Source organism: Gopherus evgoodei, chromosome 6 (genome assembly GCF_007399415.2).
Source record: "Gopherus evgoodei ecotype Sinaloan lineage chromosome 6, rGopEvg1_v1.p, whole genome shotgun sequence".
Lineage (NCBI taxonomy): Eukaryota > Metazoa > Chordata > Testudines > Testudinidae > Gopherus > Gopherus evgoodei.
Window position 1 is genome coordinate 54,735,261 of NC_044327.1, and position 27,783 is coordinate 54,763,043.

A 27,783-nucleotide genomic window follows, 5' to 3' on the forward strand; every position below is an offset into this window, starting at 1 on the left:
TGGCTGTCTTTGCCCCTTTTTGATGCTGCTCCCACACACATGGAATGCTCTTCCCAAACTGATCTATAGATAGTATAACCTGTCCTTCTTCAAATCCTCTTGATGCCCCCTTTCATGAAGCCTAAAAGAAAGAACAGAAAAGTACAGCTGACTCTGACTCTTAAGAGTTTTTTCACTATTTAAAAAAAAATGTATACAAAGGTAGAGGAGAAAGTAAGCCGGTAGGGTCCGGACTGGACCAGCTTCCCCAGGCCGGCGATTTAAAGGGCCTGGGGCTCTCGGCAGCGTCCAGAGCCTTGGTCCCTTTAAATTGCCACCAGAGCCCCGCTGCCAGAGCCCTGGATGGCAGAGGCCACTCAGGTGGCAATTTAGAGGGCCCTTTAAATCACCGCTGGAGCCCCCAGCTGCCGTCACTACCCCGGGGCTCTGGCAGCAGGGCTCGGACAGTGATTTAAAGGGCCGGAGGCTCCCAGCCACAGCTACCACAGTGGAGCCCCAGGCCCTTTAAATTGCCGGAGCCAATCTCCGGGGCTCCCGGCTGCTGTCACTACCCCAGGGCTCGGGGCTCCCAGTCGCCGCTACTGCAGCCAGAGCCCCAGGCCCTTTAAATTAAAGGGCCTGGGGATTTAAAGGCCCCACCTCTTCTGGCTGAGGCCCTGCCCCCTGCTCAGGACTCCATAGTACCAGTAAGTCCTTTAATTTACTTTCACCTCTGTACAAAGGATATATATCTGATTGATTCCTTCTGCGCTACTCTTAGTATGTCACTTGTCATCAGCGGTTCTCAAACTTCATTGCACTGTGAACCTCTTCTGCCCTGGGCAGGGGGCATGTAACCTTAGCTCTGGGTGGTGGGGCTTGGGCTTGAGCCTTGGGTGGTAGAGCTTGGACTTCAGACTTGCTGGGGCCCAGGGCCAACACCAGCTTTGGAGACCCCATTAAAATGGGGTCACTACCCACTTTGAGGTCCTGACCCACAGTTTAAGAACACCTGTCTTAGATGATAAACCCGTTGGGTCAGAGACTGTCTCTTCCTGTGTGTTTTCTACAGTTCAGAGCACAATCCAGATTGGAACCTTGGGACTCTCTCACAACAAAATGCAAAACAATGAAACCGTTTTCCTTAAAGATCCACCAGTTTTGATGGACAACACAGAGCTATGGCCAATTGTTTCTTTTGTATACTACTTGTCATTCCTGAAAGCCTCAGTTTCACTGAGAAGACGTCTAGCAATAACAGAACACCACATGGTAGTCTTAGTAAACCACCCTGGGAGCTATCAAAATATCTCACTTAACTGTGATTTTATGAACATATAATATGAAATGGACACACACTTTTAAAATCCTATATAGTTCATCTGTGTGCTGTAGATCGATCTCTCTCTCTCTCTCTTTCCAGTTTTGTAACGCAACATGACATGACATTTATTCTAGGCAGAAACTAATAAAGTAATTTTGAACTGCTCCATAAGAAAGATTTGTCTAAAACAAATTACGCTAATGTTACAGGAAAAGTTGAAAATGAACAAACTCCCACTTTTATTTGATTGTATGGACAGTTTGTGACTTATTTGTTTATTCATCACTTCTGAAAATAAAGACGTACCTCATTTGTTGGAAACTAAATGTATAATTCAATTAACATAAAAGTTATTACAATGATGCAAGGGTTATTTTTACTTCTATTATTTCACAAAAGTCACATAATATCTTTCTCCATAAATCTAGTAACAATGTCATATTTTAATATGTAGCCAGTACTGTTCTGTTCCCAGAATTTAAAAGAGCTAATAATTCTGGATTAGGAACCAAAGAACTAAACAAGGCTAATTATTTTCTCAGTACAACTAATCTCCTAAATAATATTACAAGCCCCATATTTTCTCTTTATATTTCAACTGAAGGACACTAAACCATTTGCATCTATTTGATATGGAAGCACTCTGCACAGTTTAAAGGTTGAATTTCCTAGGTTCTTGAACAGGTGGCAAAAACAATGCATTTCTTTCACTCTTTCTCCTCTGTGCCAAGAACTGTTTCACTCACCAAGTATGAAGGCAGTAGATGTCAAGACTGAATGTTTTTTCACTCTACAAAGGTTTAAAAATTAAAAGACAACTGGCCAATTTTACAAGGCAGTAGAGGATGTAGTATCCCTACATTGCTGCATGAACTGGCTACATATTGGGAGTGGGGCCCTCCTCTCTGCCAGTGATGCCAGCCTTAACTGCCTACTTGTCTGCTGCTTCTGGGAGCAGGAGGTTTATGCACATCTTTCTAACAAGCCTTCACCGATCCTAGTCTCATCTCTCCTTCCAGCTCAGGCCATGGTAGTTGTAGTACTAGTCTACCTGGGCCATTGTAGCAGGGAGACAGGGCAATTCTGGTTTCTTCATTTTTTTCAAGGTACTGGGCAGATCACTTGGTGGTCTCTTGCCCCCTCACATCCCCTGGGAAGACATGGAACAAAGAGACAATCTGTGGCTCAATGAGCCCTATTAACTCCACACTACTGACAGCAATGTTTGGTGCTCTCAGCTGGAAGATCACTCATGGGTTATTCTGCCTGCTCAGTCTTTCCCCAGCCAGTTCTTAGTTAACTGAGAAAGAACTTGTTCTCACTTGGATTTCCACAAGGCATTACACATACACAGTGTTATACATATCAGTTGAAACGGACTGAGCCATGGACTTCACCTGTGGGGTGGTGGGATGCAGTTGGATGACTACATAAAAACTCAAGTTCAGTTTTGAGTTTACTGTGATATCTTAACCAAATGAGCTGCTTACCCCCTCCATCTCCAAATCTTCTCCTTTATTATTCTTTCTGATCACTCTTGACAAAACCACTATCATCCCAGTCACTCTGGTCCATCACCTGAGTGTTATATTTGACTCATCCCCCTCTGCTTTTCGCAATACAACCATACTACTTCCAAATCTTTCAGCTTCTCCCTTGTCAACATCACCAATCCATCTTTTTCTCTCCATTCTTATGGCAAAATCTCCAGTTCATTATATCCCACCTTGATTACTGCAGTGTCCCCCTTCCATCCTTACAAACTGCTGTGGCTAAATTCATCTTCCTTGCCCATTGGTTTGATAACAGAATTCCCCTTTGAGTCCCTCCATTGGATTCCCATAGATTTTTGTAACAAACTTAAGCTTCTTGTCACTACAGTAACTCCTCACTTAATGTCATCCTGGTTAACGTTGTTTCATTGTTACGTTGCTGATCAATTAGAGAACATGCTTGTTTAAAGTTGTGCAATGCTCCCTTATAATGATGTTTGGCAGCTGCCTGCTTTCTCTCCTGCTTGCAGAAAGAGCAGCCCATTGCAGCTAGCTGTTGGGGACATGGAACCAGGGTGGACCAGCAGCCCCGCATCAGCTCCCCAAAGATCCCTGTGCAGCAGCTGCCCAGGCAGTTCAGCTGTCCCTCCCCGCACTGCCGTGTGCTGCTCCTGCCCTCTGCCTTGGAGTTGCTCCCGGGAGCCTCCTGCTTGCTGGGGGGTGGGTGGGAGGGGGAAGGGGTGCTGATGTCAGGGTGTTCCCCTCCCTCCCGCTCCTGCCCCCCACTCCTTAACTCCATCTCCACAGAGTGGGGGTGACATGACAGGGCTCAGGACACAGGGAGCTTGCAGGCAGCAGCTGCCGTCTCAACTTGCTCATCTACTTAAAAAGGAAGTGTACTTAAGAGTAAGGTCTGCGTACTTAAAGGGGCAATGCGTGTCTCCTACACACATGGTGTGTATCTCTCTCTTTCTCTCTCTCTCTCACACACACACACACGGTGTGTGCCTCTGTCTCTCTCTGCTGTGCTGCATCTTCTCCCTTCATTCGTGCTGCCTTGTAGCATGTGAGGGTACGTCTACACTACGGGATTATTCCGATTTTACATAAACCGGTTTTATAAAACAGATTATATAAAGTCAAGTGCACGCGGCCACACTAAGCACATTAATTTGGCGGTGTGCGTCCATGGTCCAAGGCTAGCATCGATTTCCGGAGCGTTGCACTGTGGGTAGCTATTCCATAGCTATCCCACAGTGCCCGCAGTCTCCCCCGCCCCTTAGAATTCTTGGTTGAGAGCCCAGTCGCTGATGGGGCAAAAATCATTGTCGCGGGTGGTTCTGGGTAAATGTCGTCAGTCATTCCTTCCTCCGGGAAAGCAACGGCAGACAATCATTTCGCGCCCTTTTTCCCTGGATTGCCCTGGCAGACGCCATAGCACGGCAACCATCGAGCCCGTTCAGGTTTTTTTTTTTTTTTTTTTTTTACAGTCACTGTATGTGTACTGGATGCCGCAGACAGAGGCGATACTCCAGCGCTACACAGCAGCATTCATTTGCTTTTGCATGATAGCAGAGATGGTTACCAGTCATTCTGTACCATCTGCTGCCAGTGTAAATTGGCAATGAGATAATGGTTATCTGTCTTTCTGTACTGTCCGCTGCTATTATGGGTGCCCCTGGCTGAGATCAGCCGGGGGCACAAAAGCAAAACTGAGAATGACTCCCCGAGTCAATCCCTCCTTTATGGTTTCTAAAAATAGAGTCAGTCCTGCCTAGAATATGGGGCAAGTATACTAGAGAACCAGTGTATCAGAGAGCACAGCTGCTCCATGTCAGATCCTGCAGAAATGATGAGCTACATGCCATTCACGGGGGGGTGCCCCTGCAACAACCCCACCCGTTGCTTCCCTTCTCCCTCAACCTTCCTGGGCTACCGTGGCAGTGTCCCCCCCATTTGTGTCATGAAGTAATAAAGAATGCAGGAATAAGAAACAGTGACTTGTTAGTGAGATAAAATGAGGAGGAGGCAGCCTCCAGGTGCTACGACAGTCCAGGCAGGACATTAAGCGGTGCGGAAGAGAGAAGCTCAGCATCCCGCTGCTATGATAGTCCAGGCAGTACAGAATCTTTTCTTTGCACAGGAAAGGGAGGGGGCTGATGGAGCTCAGCCCCCAGTTGCTATGATGAGGGATGGTTACCAGCTGTTCTGTCCCATCTACTGGGATGACCAGGAATCACTCCTATTTTTACCCAGGCGCCCCCGGCCGACCTCACCTGAGGCAAGCCAGGAGCACTCACGGGCTGATGGTGACAATGGATATCAGTCATATTATACCGTCTGCCACCAGGGAGGGGAGAGGAGCGGATACTGCTCTTCACTGCTGCAGCATCACGTCTACCAGCAGCATTCAATAGACATAGGGTGACATTGAAAGAAGTCAAGAAACGATTTCTTTCCCTTTTCTTTCACGTGTGTGGGGGGGAGTAAATTGACGAGCTATTCCTTGAACGATGCCGGACAATGTGTTTGAACATACAGGCATTGGGAGCTCAGCCAAGAATGCAAATACTTTTCGGAGACTGCTGGGGACTGTTGGATAGCTGGAGTCCTCAGTACCCCCTCCCTCCCTCCATGAGTGTCCATTTGAGTCTCTGGCTTCCCGTTACGCTTGTCACGCAGCACTGTGTAGCCTGTAGATTTTTTTCAAATGCTTTGGCATTTCATCTTCTGTAACGGAGCTTTGATAGAACAGATTTGTCTCCCTATACAGCAATCAGATTCAGTATCTCCCGTACGGTCCATGCTGGAGCTCTTTTTGGATTTGGGACTGCATTGCCACCTGTGCTGATCAGAGCTCCATGCTGGGCAAACAGGAAATGAAAATCAAAATTTCGCGGGGCTTTTCCTGTTTACCTGGCCACTGCATCTGAGCTGAGATTGCTGTCCAGAGCGGTCACAGTGGTGCACTGTGGGATATCGCCCGGAGGCCAATACCGTTGATTTGCGGCCACACTAAGCCTAATCCGATATGGTAATACCGATTTTAGCACTACTCCTCTCGTCGGGGAGGAGTACAGAAACCGATTTAAAGAGCCCTTTATATCGACATAAAGGGCCTCATAGTGTGGACGGGTACAGCGTTAAATCGGTTTAAACGCGTAGTGTAGACCAGGTCTGAGGCTACATTAAACAACAATGGGTAACCCTTGAGGGCTCAGTCAAAAGCTAGTTCATCATTTAGCAGTAGGGCATTCCCCGGGAAATATCCCACCCTCTTCCACCCTCTGACTCCACCATCTCAACCAAGCTTCACAATCATCATTGTTGTGTGCAGTATTAAATTGTTTAAAACCTACACCGTGTATATATGTATATATGTGTGTGTGTGTGTGTGTGTGTATTTTCCCCACAACCTAGCCCCTCCATTTACATTAATTCTTATGGGGAAATTGGATTTGCTTAACATCATTTTGCTTAAAGTACCTTTTTTCAGGAACATAACTACAACATTAAGCGAGGAGTTACTGTACTTTCAAAACTCTACATAACTGTACCCCTCCCTATTTATTCTCCCTTGTCAAGCTTCATATTGTTCCCCTCCTCATGCCACCTTCTCATGATCTTTTAACACAATCAACTCTGGGTCTTCTTCCATGCAGCCGCCTATACACAGTACGACTACCTTAAGTTCATCCACAAAGCCCCTATATTGTCTACATTTTAGTCCCTCTTAAAAACTTACTTTTGCTGTGCTACATATAGTCAATCAAGTTGATCTGCATATAAATGGCATATAAATTGTCCTTTCAGTACCCCTCTATCTACTCGGTCATCCTTAAATTGTGAACTCCTTGGAACAGGGTCGATCCTTTTTAAGTCCTTGGAAAGTACCTAGGACATAGTGGGTCTGAGCTTGGGTAGCACCATCTGGGTCCACACTGCTATTTTTAGTGCACCAGATAAAGGAGAGTTAATAAGATGAGTTTGTCTACCTGTACTGGGAATCACACGTCCCAGTTGCATAACCTAAGAGCTTTTATGAATTTAAATTCAGCATAAATTCTAGATTATACTGGAGACTTCAAAACAAAACGTCAGAATTTTAGTAAAACTGTTGTGTTCATGGACCTTAGTGCAGCTGTCAGTTTTGCCCAGTTTCTTCTTTATCTTGTTGGCATTATAGTTAAAATGATGAAAACAATAATCATCATCTGATCTTTGTGTTTGTTCTAAAATTAATTAAATTTCATTATCACATTAATAATAAATAATAATATATTTTAAGTAATACCCCTACTTCAATTTTAAAATTGTTTTAGGAGCTCAAGAGGAGCAGCAAAGCAAACAAGGATCACATTAAACCTCCAGTTTCAATGTGTGAGAAGTGTAATTTAAATTACTCTAGTCAAGTCTTGGCATAAACTTGGGGGGAATTTGGCTCTGTTCAAAGGAACAACCTTCTGTCAATGTCAAGAATGATCCTAAAGAGCAAAACAGTGAACACAAGAGGCTGCACTGAAACCAACAGAAGTGAGCAAGGATTAACATTTATCTGAGCTTTCCATTTGTTTCTTTCATTGCAGACACATTAATATGTATGACATGACTTCATGTTGCTATATATTCTGGCAATGGAACAGTAAAACAACAGGAAAAAAATCAGAAAATTCAAGTACGGCATATTTTAAACTGATGTCTCTGCAGAGAAATTAAAATCAGGGCCTATATGCTAAATAAATAATCCACTTCAGATTGTACTGGAAGTTCAGTTAAAGCAACACTAAATGGATACTAGATAAAAATGGATTATTTGGAACTGATTTGAATATTAACAAATTATGTGGTAGAGTAAAGATGTCTTAACCAATCAGGGAGGTTCAACTTACTTGTAGGCATTTTGGTAGTGTAAATAAATGAAATGTGTAAGATGAGATGCCCAAGCATCCTACAGTGGGGAAAAAGGAGTCTAAATGCCCAGAGTTAGATGGTAGGACATAAAAATGAGAAATGGAAGTCAGAAAAAGTATGTCCTAGAGAAATAAAGGATTGTTATCAAAGCCAGACGAAAATATGCTCATCCTTCTGTAAATTAGAAATATCCTCACTGCACCAAGTACACTTGCATCACAGTACCAAAGGCCATGCAGCACAACCAGCCAGCATGACAGAATCAGGACACAGAACATCCAAGACTATGCCCACTGATGGACTTGAAAGGCACAAGGAAATAGGTGACTCATACAAAGAAGCATCTCGCAGCAATATGATACATTGCATGGCCAATTGTCTATCCACTAGGTCAGCAGATACTAGGTCAGAAAGTTGCTGTTGTGAACAAAAACTCAGGGCACTGGCACTAATCTCAGCACCTAACAGATGGCACCAGCAGGATGACAAGTAAGATGGTGGCAAGAAAATCTTAATAAATCCTCAGGAAAACTAAATATACAGAGAGCACAAACTAGAAGTAACCACTGCTTTGCCCAACAGTGTGTCAACATCACAGCCGAGAAAGGCAGGAGATTTCAGAGATTTTGATACTTTTTTCTTTTTCTGGTGTCTTTGCACACACACTCCTTCACTTTTCTTATGTTGTGGTTTATATAGTTGAAAACAGAAAGTATTTCCTATCAGCATTGCTAGTTACACACTTCCATTGATTTGAGCTAAAGCTATACTAGTACAATTACACTTGTTCTACATTACATGCTCCAGGCTACCTATTTTACAATATTCACCTGAATTTTGCCTACACTGGCAAGTGAAAGACAAAACATTTGTTGTTCAGAGGTGTTAAAAAAACACCCCACCAAAAGACAAAAAACTTGCTGACGACAAGCGCCAGCATGAACAACCCTTTGTCGGCAGGAGCGCTCTCCTGCTGACAAAACTAATGCCACTTGTTGGGGGTGAAAGTTTATTGTTGGCAGGAGAGCTCACTCCCACCGACAAACAGCTGCTACACTGTGCGCCTTTGAGCAGCACAGCTGTAGCAGCACATCCATGTTGCTAAAAGCTGTTTAGTGTAGACATAGCCTTAAACTTGCCTAGTATATCTACTTTCTACTTAAAGTCTATTCTTTTGTCACAATTTGACTATATAGTTCCATTTTATTTGCAGCTGCATTGTTCCTTGATTTGGGACATTGCTGAACCTTTGATAGAACTGTTGCATCTTTGATCAAACTTATTCCAATAAACCCTGTTGGAAAAATAGTTTTTGTTGTATTATGTGGTATTAGTGTCATATCCCACCTTGGACCAGTCTCCCATTCTCCAGATATAGCATTTGGAATAGTCCTCACAGTCTTCCTCTTCTTTAGGTCTTGTGGACAAAACACACTTCTTTCGGGGATTGGTGCACCTCACAGTCCGATGTCGTACTCCTTTGCCACATTTTACAGAGCACTGTAGGATACAGAAAGATATGATTTACACTTGTACAAGACAAAGTCAGGCTGCGGCTCTGCAACTGTGCTGCCTGGCTGCCCAGAGTGTTGCACTGGTGGCGTGGCGCACTGAGGCTGCAGGGGTGGGGGGACATCATGGGAGGGGCCCAGGGCTAGCCTCCCATGACAGGAGCTTAAGGGCTGGACAGGAGGGTCCCATGGGCCGGATGTGGCCCACAGGCCATAATTTGCCCACCTCTGCATAGGTGGTGGGTGTTATTACTCAATCATCTTTAATTCCAGAGAAATTAGAGCTGTGGCATGAAGGACCAAAAAACCTCCTTAATCTGGGATATGCCACTTGTCAAAGTTCAATAGACATCAACTATTCCAAATCAGTTAAACTGAGGTAGTTTTATCCTTGTCTAATTCTAATGCCATATATGTGAGGTAATACTTTTTACCAGTAAAAGTTACAGATAACCTTTGGACTGTAGCTTTCTGTACCCCCCCAAGTGGGTCTCAACAAAATCTCTAGAAATTTTTAAGAAACAATAGTAGATAGAGAATAATGAATACACTGCACCTCAGACCACACTCCAGCTTCCCACACAGTCATACAATCCTGGCCTTCACAGCGCTGTGCAGAAGCAGGTTTTGGCCCAAGACAATCTCTTTCCTTAGCTCTAATCAAGGTTCCATTTCTGAGCTGCTGTGTACAGGCAACTTGTCTATTCTGGGTTCCTTTTCCACATGTCCTTGAACAAGGAGTCCATTCGGTCATCATCCATCTACAAAGAAACATAAATAATAGAAATCAGGGACAGAAAAGACCGATTAGGTTCATCTTGACCCTCTCTCTGTCAATAGGATTGTTCCCTAACATATATTTTGAGTGCTTTGTCCATTTTTAAATAACTCTAGCAATGACTATCACATTTAGCAGGAGATGAATTTAACTCAACTCACCACACATTTAAGAAATGTATTCTAACATTTAGGTTAATTTTTTCTTTCCAATTTCTAATTAGTCAGTCCTTTATATAACATAAGCTCTTCCCCTCTCCTTCCTTATTATTCTAATTAGAAATGTACCCAAATGTAAAGTTTTAAAAGCAGAAGGTTACTTACCAGTAACTGTTGTTCTCTGAATATTTCCCCTTGCAAATACACACTATAGAAATCGTATGTCCTGTCACACAAACCATGGAACCCTTTGAAAGCAGTGAACTGTTATGAGTGTGCACACTCGTGCCTCAGACTCACTATTCTGGTGTCGAGGGTATAAAAGTCCCTTCTCTTATGTGTCCTTTAGATCATCTCTAACTCCAGACACACAATTTATATTTCTGAAGTAGAGCGGAGTAAGAAAGGGTCAGTGTGGATCTGGAGAGCCAACACATTTGGAGAGCTACAGTTGCTAGTAAGTAACCTTTCCAGAATGTTCCAGAGCTCCGGATGATCTCTGTGCATCCCTCAAAAGTCAAAGCTTTCCAGAGGGTTCTGCCCTTTGGTGCAGACTACATGTGCATCCCAGGCATCTGTAACTGACAGTATTTAGAAAACTGGAGTTTACAGTGGACATTCCAGCTTTCTGTCATGCTCATTCTGACCAAACATTATACATAGATATTTTAATTTGTTTTTCGTTATGATTAGTTCCAAAGGCTCAATGTCCATATTACAGCTTGTTAAGAGAGACATATAAATAGGCGTTTAAAAATGGCAGGTGTCAGTAATGCTTAGAGAATGCATTAAACGCACAGGAATGAAATTCCCCCATCGGTGAAATAATGTTTGTTTTATAATTTTTTTTAAATACAAAATGCTTGACCACTCTGAATTCAGGACTATGAGAAACCTTCTATATTGCTCCAGATAGGACTTCTTATTAGCAGCTTTATGGTTATGGCTTTATGTACTATTTAAATTATGTGATACCTCTGCTGTGTGTAAAAACAGTGCAACACATTTAAAAATAATTATAATTGATAGGATCTCAGAAAAGGAGCAGATTTCTCCCATTTCTATCCCTCAGCCACTATTGGGACATTTTAAAAAATCACTGTGTATAAACTGAAATAAAAATGCTCACTCTATAAAGGTGAAATTCTCCAGCCTATGTTATGCAGGAGATCAGAGGAGATGATCATAGTGGTTCCTTCTGATCTTAAAATATAATATATTTTTTACTTTACAGACTTTTTCTGTTAAAGACTTTCTAAGGAAACTGATGTTTTTTTTTTTTAAAAAAGATGCATGTTTCTTTAAAATATTTTACTAGTAATTTAATTTGTTTTCTTCTCTCCTTTGCTTTATTTTAAAAATACTATTCTCCCTTCTATCCATATAATTTTGATCCTAGTCTTGCCAATCTGACACACACAAAATCCCCATTCATGTAAATAGGAATTTTGCCTGTGTGAGGACTATGGCACTGGACACAGTCTTCATTTCTCATGATCACATAAGTCTGGTAATACCAGGGATTGAGTCTGATGATGATCATGGAGCAGTCTCTATGCTCAGAGTGCAGGAACTACAGTTGTAGTCAGCCCCTTTGCTGGGGATGAAATTTAGAAAAAAGGCTAATGGCGCCTTTTCTACCCCCTGCACACAGAATATTGATCCATAGACACTGGTGATGTTCATGCTTCAAAGAAATTGGGAAGATCAGTAAATGAAAAATAGAAAAATTGAAGTATTTACTTTTTAGCATAACAAGTGTTTAGAGAGTGCTGTTAAGGATTATGATCCCAATTCAACAAAGCTTTTAAGCATGTTTAACTTTAAGCATATGCTTAAATCGATTCCTGTGATTTCCACCACTTAACATTAATATCAGTTAAATGTAATTGAATCACTATCACCTTGTCTGGCACGGTTGCTCATTGCACTTTCGGACCTGTGGCTCAGGCTTTGTTAAATATTTGCATTTCTTATTGTCCACAATACTGATATTCTTATTCATAATCTTTGTGCAAGATACTGTTGTCTTTCTTTCTCCTAATAAAACATAAAGCAAAGATACATGGAAAAATGGGAAATGTCCAGCTTTCTTTAAAAAGAATGTAAGTTGAGTCACAGGTAACTTTATCGGATAAAACTACCATCTTTATGTGTAATTTGGATGAAAGATGTGAAATAAAATACAGTAAGTTATTCTCAGATATAGTTTTCTATACATATGTACATTATATATGTTTTGGTTTCACGTGAAAATTTACAAACCATTGATTAGAAAAACAAATATTTTATGGAAAAAAACAAACTGAATTCATCCACTGGCTTAGAAAAATGAAGTATGCCATTTCTACACTTTAGAATGACAATTATGGAAACCAATGATACCAGGAATAATTAAAGGTGGAGGGATCTGGTTGACTATAAAAGAAGTCGTGATTTATAATTGCACAGAAAAAATGTACGTTAATTATAAATACACTTGCAAAAATCAGATGTATTTTATGTGTACCTACACACCAAAGCACACATTCTTCTCTACCCAGATACATACCTTTATCACTACCACAACTACTGTACTCCACAACCTTACCTCTGCACCCATGTGATGCTGCTAGTCTTCCCCACCACCCTCCTTCCTCCTTCCAACACACTAAACAAGCACACCAAACATCCACATGAATCGTGTAGGGAGCAGGTAGATTCATTGATTTTAAGGCTGGTGGGAACTATAGTGATGGTCGAGCATGACCTTCATAACACAGGCAACAGAATTTCACTCACTGATTTCAGATTCTAGCCCAACAACTTGCCATCAAAGAAGAACGTATCTTTTAGAAAGCTATCCAGACTTAAATTAAAGACACTAGACAGTAGAGAATTTACTGTATCCTTTGCTAATCTGTTCCAATAGTGAGGTACATCTAATTTGAAGTTTGCTGATTTAAACTAGTAATTTGATAATTTGGTAAAAGAGTGGTGGCAGGAGGAAGGCAGAGTTAAGACTGTGGTGTATGGTAGTGATAAGGAATGTGCCTATGGATGCAGGAGTAAAGTATGTGTGTACATATTTTTATATATAATTTGTGTGAGGTCACCTTAACTGATTTACATTTTTCTGTGTACGTCCGTGTGTGTATATACATGCATACACACATATGTGTGTATATATATATGTATGTATGTATGTAAATAATATTTGCATGTGATTACCTTAACTATTTTATAGTTTCGTGTATGTATGTGTCTCCAAATATGTAGACATACACCCACACACCAAACTTTTTTGCCAAATAGTTGATTACACACAAATTATATATTTAAATATATATGCACAAAACCACACAGCTTCATTTATACTTCCTTTTTATTATTCATTTTAAACATTATTCGAATAAATATATGATAATAAACTGTTATTTCTGATTAATCAAATGTTGACAATAACAGTTTAAAATCAAATCTTTCCACATCACACAGTCTATAACATTTTACATTATGTTATTTGTGTTTATAAGAAAAGACAAAGACAATAGGACAGTTACAATGAATGTTTCTTTTGTCAAAAATAAATAATCTTGAAGCTGTAATTTAGAGCATTTGCATTAAAATATCTCAGAAAGAAGAATTTTAGGTTACCTAAACTAATTTAAATAACACCACAAGCTTATGCCAATTACAACAGAAAAGGATTCATAGATTCATAGACTCTAGGACTGGAAGGGACCTCAAGAGGTCATTGAGTCCAGTCCCCTGCCCTCATGGCAGGACCAAATAATGATAAACAGACATAATGAAACACTTTGCTAAATGTTTATCTAAGTTGTCATGTAGAATAAATGACTAGGATTAATGTTACATTTGAGCTTTTCTCAGAAAATGAGAAACACTAGAAATGGTATACTTATGAGAGTTCACGATAAATGCAAGTACTGGAATTATAATAAAAATACAGCAGGAAGTCATTAAAAGTGTTAATATTCTAAAATGAATCCGAGGAGTGGCACTACTTAGAAAAGGAGATGCTGCTTGTAGCAAGTACAGAATGCTTACAGAGGAGAGTTCTCTTACCAAACCACAAACATACATATCCATGGAAACTCGTCTGTAGAGAATTAAGGATTGTTCACAGAGTCAAAGTAGCTGGGACAGTGAGTCTTTAGACTATTATGATGAATAAGTAGTATGTTTCCAGCTTTTACTATTTGAGTCAATAAGAGAAGCACAGCAATTTTCAGGATTAGAAGTGACATGTCAGGGTAGTGTGAAATGTAGAATACTAAGACCGTGCAACTTCGGGAGACTTGCTAAGCAACAAATAAAGGATTGGATGGGCTGGGGATAGACATAACAGGAGTCTATGAATATTTAAAGATGATATACATGACATTTGAAGGTTAATTACTTTTGTTGGTACATGGTGGTATAATTAGGAGTTATAAGATTAAATTTTAGAAAGGGGAAATTTGGACTGTATATCAAAAATAGCTTTCTGACAATACTTTTGTTGGTGAGAGAGAGAAGCTTTTGAGCCACACAGAACTCTTCTTCAGGTCTGGGAAAGGTAATCCCAGTGTAACAGCAAAATGCAAGGGTGAAAAGATTGTTTATCATAAGTAGTTAGCATTCAGGATAGAGTGGCCCGATAACTTCTCTGCAGTCATAGGATAAAAAGAGGAGATTAGAGGGTTAGATTGTTGTAATAAGCCATAAATCTAGTGTCTCTTTTCAGTCTATGATTTTTAGTGTCTAGCTAAGTAATAAATTTAAGCTTCCAGGCTTATATTTTGAAAACGTTATGCAGGTTTCCTTTGAGGATGAGGATTGATAAGTCAGATATAAAGTATTCATTTTGTGAAAAGTCACCCCAGGGAAGTGGATGGTCAAGGAGATAGACTACGTGGTTGATAATTAAAAACTTTGGTAATGGATATCTTAGGAGCCAACAGAAGAACTAATATATTTTTCTCTATCTTCTGTGGTTCTGTGTGTCTTTGTGATCAAACAAGAAATACAGAGAAAGGGCCACTCAGAATATACAGCAGTGCAAATGTCACCTATGTTTTCAATTCTGCAAGAGTTTGAGAACGATAAAGTAAACAGGATAGTGAATGAGGATAAAAAAGCATAGCATATATTATGCAGCACACCCATACCTGCAAACAGGAGAGAAGAACAGGCAAAAGAAAAAGATAGTAGTAATCAAGTGACTATAATTAGAAACACAGATAGCAATGCTTGTTGATGTGAATATGAGGTGTAGTGAGATTTTTCCAGTATGGTGTAATTATCACATTATCATTATTATTATGCCATTTGTGTACCCGCATGGTCCCACAGTATGCCAAAATTTATATGTCTGACTTAGAACAGCGCCTCCTTAGCTCTTATCCCCTAGAACTCCTACTCTACTTGTGCTACATTGATGACCTCTTCATCCTCTGGACCTGTGGGAAGGAGGCCCTTGAGGAATTCCACCAGGATTTCAACAATTTATTCCCCACCATCAACCTCAGCCTGGACCAGTCCACACAAGAGATTCACTTCCTGGACACTACAGTGCAAATAAGCAATGGTCACACAAACACCTCCCTATTCTGGAAGCCTACTGACTGCTATACTTACCTTCATGCCTTCAGCTTTCATCCAGACCACATCACACGATCCATTGTCTATAGCCAAGCCTTAAGATACAACTGCATTTGCTCCAACCCCTCAGACAGAGACAGAGGGCTTGGCTACACTCGAAACTTGAAAGCGCTGCCGCGGGAGCGCTTTGAAGTGTGAGTGTGGTCCCAGCACTGCACGTACTCCACCTCCTCATGGGGATTAGCTTGCAGAGCTGGGAGCTGCGCTACCAGCGCTGCGACACTGGCGCTTTACAGCACTGTATCTTGCAGCGCTCAGGGGGGTGTTTTTTTCACACCCCTGAGCGAGAAAGTTGCAGCGCTGTAAAGCACCAGTGTAGCCAAGGCCAGACACCTACAAGATCTCTATCAAGCATTCTTAAAACTACAATACCCACTTGGGGAAGTGAAGAAACAGATTGACAGAGCCAGAAGGGTACCTAGAAGTCACCTACTACAGGACAGGCCCAACAAAGAAAGTAACAGAACTCCACTAGCCATCACCTACAACTTCCAACTAAAACCTCTCCAGATCATCATCAAGGATCTATAACCTATCCTGAAGAACGATCCCTCACTCTCACAGACCTTGGGAGAAAGGCCCGTCCTCACTTACAGACAGCCCCCCACCTTGAAGCAAATACTCACCAGCAACTACACACCACCACACAATAGAAACACTAACCCAGGAACCAAATCCGTCAACAAACCCTCTTGCCAAATCTGTCCACATATCTATTCAAGGGACACCATCATAGGGCCTAACCACATCAGCCACACCATCAGGGGCTCTGTAGCAGGATGGTTACCCACTCCAGCCCTGACGGGGTAGAAGTCAGCCCTGGGAGAGAGCTAGGGGCTAGGAGAAAAAGCCCCAAAAATTGGGGAAGGTGCTAGACCTGGGCCATGCACCAGTCAGGGCAGCTGGGGCTTATAAGAAGGCCAGGGCAGCCAGAAGCAGAGCAGAGTCTCTCCTCTAGCTGTGGAGGGAGACTGGCCTGGCTGCAGGGGAATAAGAGGGTACCTGGGCATGAAGCAGGGCTGGGGAAGAGCGAGAGGAGCTGGGGAGCTCCAGGCTGGCAACTTCCCAGGCTGCAGGGCTTGCTCCCAGGCCCACAGAGGTACTGGGTGGTAGAAGAAGGCAGCAGGTCAAACCCTCTTGCCTGTGATGAGTGGTGTTTATACTGAAGTCTGCCCCAGTGAGTGAGCTAGGTGAGGACTGGCAGAAGCCCAGACTGAGGCGAGGTGGGGGTAGTGGGTGGGGGTTCCCCGGGGAAGGAAGACCCACAGAGATTGTTGGGGTATTGCCAGGGGGCAGCACCCCAGAGAAAATGGGCACCGGGGTCTGGGGGGACATGGGGCCCAGTTGTGGCAGATCACCAGCCTGCAGAGGGCACTCCGGGCTGGAAATTGAGCTAATTCCCTGAGGAGGTGCCACAGGGGTGAGTCTGCATGCTTACAGGCTCATTCATCTGCACATCTACCAACGTGATATATACCATCATGTGCGAGCAATGTCCCTCTGCCATGTACATTGGCCAAACCAGACAGTCTCTATGCAAAAGGATAAATGGACATAAATCAGACATCAAGAATTGTGACATTCAAAAACCAGTAGGAGAGCACTTCTATCTCCCTGCAAAAAGAACAAGGTGTACTTGTGGCACCTTAGAAACTAACACATTTATTTTGACATAAGCTTTCATGAGCTAAAACCCACTTCATTGGATGCATGCAGTCGAAAATACAGTAGGAAGATATATATACACAGAGAACATGAAAAAATGAGTGTTGCCATACCAACTATAATGAGACTAATCAATTAAGGTGGACTATTATCAGCAGGAGAAAAAAATTGTAGTGATAATCAGGATGGCCCATTTCCAATAGTTGACAAGAAGATGTGAATAACAGTAGGGGAAAAAATTAGCATGGGGAAATAGGTTTTACTTTGTGTAATGACCCATCCACCCCCAGTCTTTATTCAAGCCTAATTTAATGGTGTTCAGTTTGCAAATTAATTCCAGTTCTGTAGTTTCTTGTTGCAGTCTGTTTTTGAAGTTTTTTTGCTGGAGTATTGCGACTCTTAGGTCTGTAATTGAGAGATCAGGGAGGTTGAAGTGTTCTCTGACTGGTTTTTAATGTTATCATTCTTGACATCTGATTTGTGTCCATTTATTCTTTTGCGTAGAGACTGTCTGGTTTGGCCAATGTACATGGCAGAGCGGCATTGCTGGTACATGATGGAATATATATCACATTGGTAGATATGCAGGTGAACAAGCCTCTGATGGTGTGACTGATGTGATTATGTCCCTTGAATAGATATGTGGACAGAATTGGCAATGGGTTTTGTTGCAAGGATAGGTTCCTGGACACTCAATAACAGACTTAAGAGTGGCCATTCTTCAACAAAAAAAACTTCAAAAACAGACTTCAATGAGAAACTGCAGAACTGGAATTAATTTGCAAACTTCAAATTAGGCCTGAATAAAGACTGGGAGTGGCTGGGTCACTACAAAAAGTAATTTTCCCTCTGTTAAAAGCGACAAAGAGTCCTGTGGCACCTTAAAGACTCTTTGTTGCTTTTTACAGATCCAGACTAACACGGCTACCCCTCTGATACTTTCCCTCTGTTGATATTTACCCCTTCTTTTCTATTGTTGGGAATGGGCCACTTCCATCCTGATTGAATTGGCCTCATTAGCACTGACCCCCCCTCACTTGGAAAGGCAACTCCCATCTTTTCATGTGCTGTATTTTTATACCTGCCTACTGCATTTTCCACTCCATGCATTTGATGAAGTGGGTTATAGCTCATGAAAGCTTATGCCTAAATAAATTTGTTAGTTTCTAAGGTGCCACAAGGATTCCTCATTGCTTTTGCTGATATAGACTAACACGGTTACCCCTCTGAAACCTCTCTGATTCCTTTTTCCTAGTTAATAAACCTTTAGATAATTTATAACAGGATTATCTACAGGTGTTGTCTTTGGTGTAGGATCTAGAGCACCAATTGATCTTTGGTAAGTGACTGGTCTCTTGGGACTGGAAGCAATCTGATGTGGTGTGATTTTTTGTATAAATGACCATTATCACTATGTCTAGTTTGTCTGGGTGGCAAGATAGAGTGGAAAGTCTAAAAGGACTGTCTGTGACTTCATGGTAAAAACTGGCATAGGAGTTCACATTTGTTACAGGCTTCGTGAAATCTAATTATAGTACACAACACCAGTTTGGGGCATCTTCCCTGTTTTTGACAGTCTGCCCTGAAGTAGGCACTCATAGTTGTGAGCCTCTTTTGACAGTGTGGTACATGTACTTTTGGATCATTATCAAGACAAACTACTAGTTACATAGATTGGATTTGAGATTGGGCACAGATTTTCTTCAGCATGACTTAGGATACTTTGAAACGTATTTTACTGATACATTATGTTCACTGATTCCAAATATTTAGTGGAACATAACAAAGCATACATATGCGTTTGTTATGTACATGCACGCACACACAATTGCTTTTTAATAATTTTGACCTTAATTCATTTTGTTTAACCAGACTTCCTTGCCTCACTGTCCTTTTTGACTATCTACTTTACTTAGATGTAAAATTTTACTATAGATATTATTGTTGTTTTTTGAAAATTAAAAAGCAAGGAGATGAAAAATATACTTAATCTTTTCATGCCTATTGTATTATATCAGCTGCAATAAAGATGGTATTATTAAAACACTATTAAAACTAACGCTTGATTGAACATATAGTTATCCAAGTATATATAAATATATATTATAACTTAAAAAAAATTATTTACCTCCTCCGCATACAGCATCACAGTCCTCCCAACCTGAGTGCGTCCACATAAAAAGAGGTTCAGGCACTTTTGAGCTCTGATTCTCAGAAAGAGGGTCCAGTGGAATAGTGTATTCATAATGCAGACCGTAATTCTGGTCATGAAAAAGCAGCACCTGCAACATACATAGAATGAAAATTCATGTTCACAGACATTGCTGAAGTCAAATTATGACCACAGGAAGAAATTAAATAGAGTATTAAAGGAAGAATTAACACTACATCGCTCATGTGCACTTTCTCTGTTGGTACAGAGCTGCATTCTGGTCTTAGAGGAAACCATCACAGTCTTCTTGACTATAAGTATTATGCTGCTATGACCTAAAAAAAGGAAATGGACAGAGTATTTAAGCAGAATAGATGAAGGGATGTGCACAAAACTTACTAGGATAGGAGCAAAAATTGAGGCTGACTTTCTCAGATTAGAATTTTCTGTAGGAAGGGGTGGTTGGATAGTTTAGAAACTGACCATTTTAAGGCAGTCGTATTGTTAACTCATTGTTCAATGTACATAGAAACCATATAACTTTTTCTCCAAATATGTTTCTTTACTATAATGATTGTCACTAGCAGCACACTGCAATTGTTGAACACATAATACAGTCAATGTGAAGTTATTGGTACTTATAAACCATTTAAATTTGGCCTAAATTCTTGTTAAAAAGGAATGCGTGACTTAGTTGTTTTAGAGATGTGTACATGTTTATGATGGCAGGAAAATTTTATTCCCCAGAAATAACCTATAGCAGAAGTATACTGTGGCTTCTTCTGGCTCATTGAATAAAAGTGATTTTTAGAAATAAATTTGGCTCACAAACCAATTTTTGTTTCACAGTTACAGACAAATATTTTGAACACCTCTGTCCCACCAGTGTAGTGAGAGAATGTCAACACACAAGATCTGATTCTAGTTAACCCATTGGTAAAGGATGGATTACAACTTCAGGTTTCTGCACGAAAGAATACTAGATGATATTACTCACAAGGAGGATATAGTTTTTGGAGGATATCAGGTTTTAATTTTATTTTTGGAGGGATATCTCTCCCCAGATTCTTGCATTTGGAGGATTTTAAAATGTTGAGTATTCTCCCATCATCACTCTGAGAATCACCATACTCTCTCTCTCCCTCTTCCAGTTCTATCACCATCATTATCAACTTCGCCTCTCCTCCATTTCAGTAGGTGACCACCACAGCCCACTGCTCCTACAATGTGAAGTCTCCTATAATGTTTGTCACACAAAAGATTTCATCTCAGTTATGGCTTCTAGCTATTTCACATTAGAAAAAACCGTCAAGCTATTTGGATTGCTAAACAATTCCAGAAACATAAAACACCAACCTCACCACCATGCTATTTCATATAAAACAGGTAAAAAATATAATCCATATTGTCATACCAGTAGATGTAAAGGTGATGTTGTGGGACCTCTGGCAGAGATTTTCTCCCAGAGACCTCTCCGAACATAATGGACAGTAGTCCCAGCAATATTGAATGTTCCTGAATGTTCTATCTTCCAGTCACTATTAATGGACTGTTTGCTGGCATCTCGAAGAGCTGTGGAAATATTAAAAAATGATGTGAAAGAGAACTATACTGTAATACTTTATGGCCTCTTTATATTGTGCTGTCAGTATAATTTACAAGTTGGTGGAATCACAGGATCCAATTCACAAAGCTATTGGTCATTCATAACCTACATAAATAAACTTCAACAACAGCACACTCTAGATTCACTTTCTGGCAAGGAAACATGACAAAAAACATATGTCTGCCATTATTTGGATTCTTCTGAATTTAGGACAGTTTTATTGGCCTGATTACAAGGACTAACGGCCTGTAGCATTATTCAATAACTTGATTAAAACACAGGGCAGTCTGGCCTGTACAAGTTCTTTGCCCCCAATATGGTAATTTTTATGAACGGACAGGACTTAAGGAATAAGGGGGACAAATGAAATGCTTCAGAAATCACAGAGCACTTCTCTGGGTCAGTGCAGATTAGGATTTAGAAACCTCCTGCTTTCAAATCCTTTTCTTTTTAACTAGTAGACCCCATTGCTTACTAACTGAAAATGTGGAAATGCTGTAATTGTCCCAGACAGGCTACATTTATGCACTATATTTCTGTTTTTTTAAAAACTGACTTTTGTATACAGGCATAATTTGATGTTTCAAGCCAGGAATACCTTTTTGGGGGGAGGGCTCTTTCTCCCTTTTGGCTTCATTGTAAGCACTGGTTAGACTAAATAAGATACACTTCGAGGAATTGAGGATAAAAGATTTTGCATCATTTTTGATACATGAATTCAGTATTTTTTTCTCCCGTGAAGAGTCTGTAATTCTTCAAAGAATCAAGCTCTTGAATAGCCATGTGAAGTAAAGTATACTCAAAGTCACCTTGTGGCAAGAAGTTCTACACATTCCCCATTTAAATTGGATGTTTGGCTTCAGAATTATGTGAAAGAACCTCAACACCTTAGTTCGTGCCCAGAATTTCTTTTAGAGTTGTATATTAATGTGAGTCATTCCTGGTGATCAGCTTCTCTATTTATATTTATACTGTTATGTTATGTTTCTATGGGAAACAATGGCAATAGGACCATCGACTGGCAGGAACACAATTGCATTATTCACCAATAATGTGTGCCACTACAGCACTGTGCAAGAAAGAGTAAGACTATAAAATCCATTAATGCTGTAAAATATTCCTGTACTAAAAATATCCAGTGATTTTATAAGTTTCAAAAATTGGCCTTTTAGGTTTAACAATTCAACTGTTTAAAGTTAATTAAGTTCCATTTAGCAGTTGGTAGTCAGGTCCAAATCCTCTCCCCAGCACACAACCAACGTAAATGGGCTAAAAACTGGGGAGGTCTGCAAGGGTCAGAGAGGGTAAGATGGAATGGAATCCTCTCCTTGATCAACAGAGGAGCTGCTATGCAGCCATAGGACTTTAACAGCCTCTTCAGGTTTTGTACCCAGTCAATCATAGAAAAGAGGGGGTTTGGCTGCCGAAGTAACATAACTGTGGATCCACCTAGCCAACCTCTGTCCCATCTCCAAAACACTCCATGTTGGCACATAAGGTGTGCAGAGGGTGCAGATCTCTGAACAGGCCTCTCATGTAACAGAAACATTCTGGTTCTTTTTGTATTCTTGTCACATCTGAGGGCCCATACTTGAGCTGCAGAATTTGACTCAAAGGAAGGAAAGGTGGTCCAGTGATTAAAGCTCAGGACTGAGAATCAGGAGATTTAAGTTCTATTCTTGGCTCTGCCAGAGCCTATTTCACCTTGGGCAAGTTTATCTAGATACTACACTTGATCTGAGCACATAGTCATAGTCCTGATTACTCCAACTATTTTCATTCTAACCCTGACAATTGCAATCTTGATCCTCTCAAGTCCATTCAAAATGCTATTGCTAAAGTAATTTCCTTGGCTCATTGGTCTATGTCTTTTATCTCTTTGCATCCCTATATAAGGCCTTTCATAGTTTAATTCTGTCTTACCTATCAGTGCTAATATGTAATAAGTCTCTATTCCACCAACAATGTCAACCTTCATTCCCATGCATGGAAGATATTCCTTATTAATGTCCATAAAGTCAATATATTATTCTCCTTTAAATCTTTTTAAAACTCATCTATGCCACGAGATTTGCCAAAGAAACTGGCTAGACATTGGTGTGCTGAGACGTCTGCTTAATATGCTAATCATGATGGCTCTATTTACCTTTCCCCCATCATTCGTTTCTGATCATCCAATCTCAAAAGTTATAAAGCAGAAATAGAAGGGATTCAAAAGTGGATGATGAAATTGACTAGTCATGGACAGATTTTCATATGAGAAAAGACTGGAAAAGACTGGTCTGCTTGATTTAGAAAGAAGATAACTGGTATACAGAATAATGAATGACATTGAGAAGGTAAATTAAGCACTCCCACTTACTCTCTCTTATAATACAAGAACAAGTGGCAATCAATTTAATACTGATCAAAGAAAAAAAATTAAACAGTATGTGTCTGACCTGTGGGAACAGGTTACCACTACCATTAAGACTAAAAAGATTAATTAAACATTGTGTGGCTAATGAGAATACATAAATACTCATACTTCAGACTACACAACAACCACTAACTGGTAGGGAATAAGAAGAAACTTCACCCATCCATTATTTTCCACTGTGTAGTTTCATGCATCTTCCTGTGAAGCATCTGATATAAGTCACTGTTAAATCAGATTCTGGATAATCTGGTATGGTAATTCCTATGCTCCAAATTTCTCTCCTGTACCTACTTTTTCTTGGGCTTACGTATATGAATATTTAGTTCACAGCAAGTTGTGGTGTAAATCCTCACACTAGCCTGCTGCGCACGAACTGTCCATGTGGACCCTGTTGCTACGCACTAGAAGTTCCATAGTGCCATTTGCTCTACCCTACTTTGAAATGGGAGTAGATTAAAGCTTGCTAGGGAACTGAGAGCCGGGTCCACAAAGACAGTTAGCATGTGGCAGGCTAGTGTGAGGTAGATTTTATCACCCCAGCTTGCTGCAAACTAAGTATTCATACAGACAAGCACTCAGTCTGTAAAATGGGAATTCCTACTTCACAGGAGTTTTATGAAGCTTATTTAATTCCATTTTGTAAAGCCCATGAAATAAATGGAAAGAGTGCCACTGCACTACAATAATGGAAAGTATAATTTACTATTTTTCGTTATTACTACATAAACACATTTACAGAATCCGTTTGCAGTACCTAGTTAAAGTTAAATACTAAGAGTAATCTGCAAAGGTTATTTTATTTCAGTTATTTTCTTCCCCAATCTTTACCTAGGGTTTGTCGAGCATCCAACACATGCATATCTAAACATATGTCAGATCCTGTGACATTCTCTCTCAGTGCCTTTTCCTGATCAACCTGATGCCATAGAATGCACTACTCTGTAATACAGATCAAAAGCTAGCCTGTACCAAAAGAGGGACAGCTAAATTCCATTTACTTAATAACTGAGGAATGTGGTAGATTTGCTGGATTTATGTACTGTAACGGTGAGCTCTCTCTCTTTATGTGGACACTACTGAAATAGCAGCTTTGTTCTGACATTTTTATTTTTGATTAAGTGGAAATTGCCAATTTTTGTAGAGAAAGGATAAAAGATTTTAAGAAAAAGGGGACTGAGTTCAAATGAGGGGGGAGTTCACATTTTTGTGAATTCTGAATTGATGGATGGTATAGCTTGGGTGCAAAGAGGGAACAAAACTTGGTAGGCCCCACATGTAAAATTTCATAATGTAATTTTGACCATTTACTACTTCTCTAGGAACACTTACCAGTGACCAAAATAGTGTAAAAAATAAAAAATCATAAACCCCTGAAAGTGTACATTCGATCTTTAGTTTTTTTTAAGTAAGCCACTGTTTCACATTTTCAAAGCCAATTACAAAACCTCAAGCACCTTTGAAAATTTCAGCTTAATGGTGTGTAAAAGGCAAAATTATGTCACAACCTTATATTTGGAGCCACTATCAGTGCCTCTAGAATTAGATATAATTTGACATAATGTACCAATATTAGTGTTATTTCTATTTAAATGTACTTTTGCAACCACATTTTAAAATTTTTTATTAACCAACAATGGGACATTTAAAAATATTAAAAGTAATATATTCAGTACTCCTTTAGTGCTAAATAATGAATATCATAGTTTAATTGATAAATATCTTTGATTATGTGAAGAAATTTACTCTTAGACATTAAATTACTTTTATATAGAGATATTATCAGTTGAATAACCTAAACTCCCCATCATCTCTCAAATAACTGAGGGTGACCTTTGAGATTCTCTCTCTGTAGGACGCTCTCCTATTAGTTGCTTGTCCCTTAATTTATGTCAGGCCACTGTGTGAGCATAAGGAAATCAAAGAAGAATAGTTATCAGGACCACACAACCTTTTTGCAATAGTTTGATTAGGTATATCGCAGCATGCACAGTGTCAAAAAAAGAATCCCCCTTCCCCAAATGAAGAATTTCATCAAACAAAATCACATACTCCAATAATTAAACAATTAACGAAAAGCTATGCAGGGCAGTAGTTAGAGTGTGCCTGAGAAATATTTCCAGTAAGATGTGTAATAAAAAGGGAAAGATATAATATGGAGGTAATGTTGTATAATAGGAATAGTACAGAAAACAAAGATGACAGTTTATATTGATCATCAGGTTTTCCTAATACTGAAGAGAATATACTTCTATTTTCCCCTTTTAAAATACAAATAAAGAATTTAGATATTTGTGATTCAATGTTTAATAATATTTTTTGTATAACTGATGTGATTCTAAATATATACCTTGAATTTGTGTGTGAATATTACATACACTCATGTGGGTAAAAAACAAGTCTATGGGGGCCTTTTAAAAAAAATAGTAATAACTATCAAAGCACTGGGTATTTCCTGAGGATTACTGATGGGCAGGAAGGAGATGATGGCACCTCAGCAGAACCTCAGGCAGTTAACCTTAACAGTTCATTAATCCTCAGGAAATGCCATGTGCCAAGGTCATCAAGGTTACTACAAAATGAAACCGAGGAGACAGGGTGTTGGGATTTTTATGGATGATACAACTTTAACTAACTTATGTAAAGCAATCTGCATGTATTCTCTCCCAACAGTTTCTGCAATAATAAGGAGACCATCACTATTCAACAAAGCATATGCTTAAATCTCATTGAAGTCAGTAGGACTTAAGCATATGCTTAAAGTTAAATATGTACTTAACTGCTTCGCTGAATATATGTTTAAATCTTTAGCACTGTGGATAAATTTTCACATATTCTGTCACTTCCATTCTGTACCTACTCTGACAATAAAGCTGATGAATCCTCTAAGTACGCAAGACAATTTCTCAAGAACAGTAACTTAATAGCATTTATCAAAGAGAGAGTTGTTGCACAATTCTTCTAAGTGGAAGGACCAGATTTAAAAAAAAAAAAAAAAAAGACTCCAGAGGCCCATATTAAAGTATATATGTGCAAAAATGTATACCGAATGTTTGTGTACATACTGTAGTTACGTTTGTGTGTGCTATCTAGATACATGGATCAGCAAATGGCTAATTACATGTCTAACTAGCCATTTCTGTTTAATTACTCATTTTGCATGGACAGTCTTTGAAACTGAGAATGCAAATATAGGTGCATAATTGTTCTCACATTTTTGTGCTTTGCTCTTGTATCTAGACCTCCTCCTTTAAAAATGAAAACAACACATAAGCAAGATATAACGTGGGTCTTTTCTGAACAGAGGTATCGGATTTAGCTTTCATGAATGAGAAGGAATAACTAACGTATTCATTTCACAATTTACTGCTTTGGCAAGGTGAGAATTCTATAAATGTTTTCACCAAGTTTAAACAAATATCAGTTGAGCATGATAGACTTTCATATGCTTAATTCTGGCTGTTTTCTTAAATGTGTTGATCAATTGCTACCAGTTCTACCTATTTCGTATACACAAAACATTGAACTGGGAGTCTAAGATCTGACTGTGACTTTTTCTTCTCTAATATTTGAATGAACTGAAAAGGACTGTTACAGACAGTAAATTCCACAGAGTCTTCTTTGTTACTAAATTAAAACAAAATAAAACCACATAATCTTCTCTTCATGAAAAAAAATGTAAACCCACACAGTTTTTTTTAATTTGGCAGCGTTAGTTTCTATCATTATAAATCACAAAATTCAAGAAATAAAGTACTAACAACTACCAAGGATATAAACCATTAGCAAATTCTAAAAATCATATGATTACTTTATACTGGTATAAAATTAGCTCCAAAACTGCTACATATTAACCATATTATATGAATTTTTAAGTACAGGGAAGTGGGAGGGAAATATGCTTGGTCTTAATACACAAAGTTGTACAAATTCTTGTTGATAAAGACCAGATCCTCAGATGGTGTAAATTGACTTCAACTGAGCTATGACAATTTAGACAAGTTGAGGATATGGCCCAAGATATTTAAAAGCATTGTCAGAGATGATATTTAAAACTGTGTGTGCGCTTTGACAGACTACATAAAAGGATCATATGACAGATTTTTTTCCTCAGGAAGCATATTCCATAATGGAAACCACATGC

General features: G+C 39.8%; 1 protein-coding gene across 1 annotated transcript in view; it reads right to left on the minus strand.

The window, feature by feature from the left end:
- ADAMTS19 (ADAM metallopeptidase with thrombospondin type 1 motif 19) overlaps positions 1–27,783 on the minus strand; it is a 271,247-nt gene that overhangs the window by 20,441 nt on the left and 223,023 nt on the right. Inside the window, 5 exon segments of the mRNA XM_030567704.1 lie at positions 9,055–9,207; positions 9,775–9,979; positions 12,059–12,194; positions 19,594–19,747; positions 21,032–21,189. Of these exon segments, the coding sequence (XP_030423564.1) occupies positions 9,055–9,207; positions 9,775–9,979; positions 12,059–12,194; positions 19,594–19,747; positions 21,032–21,189 (806 nt within the window).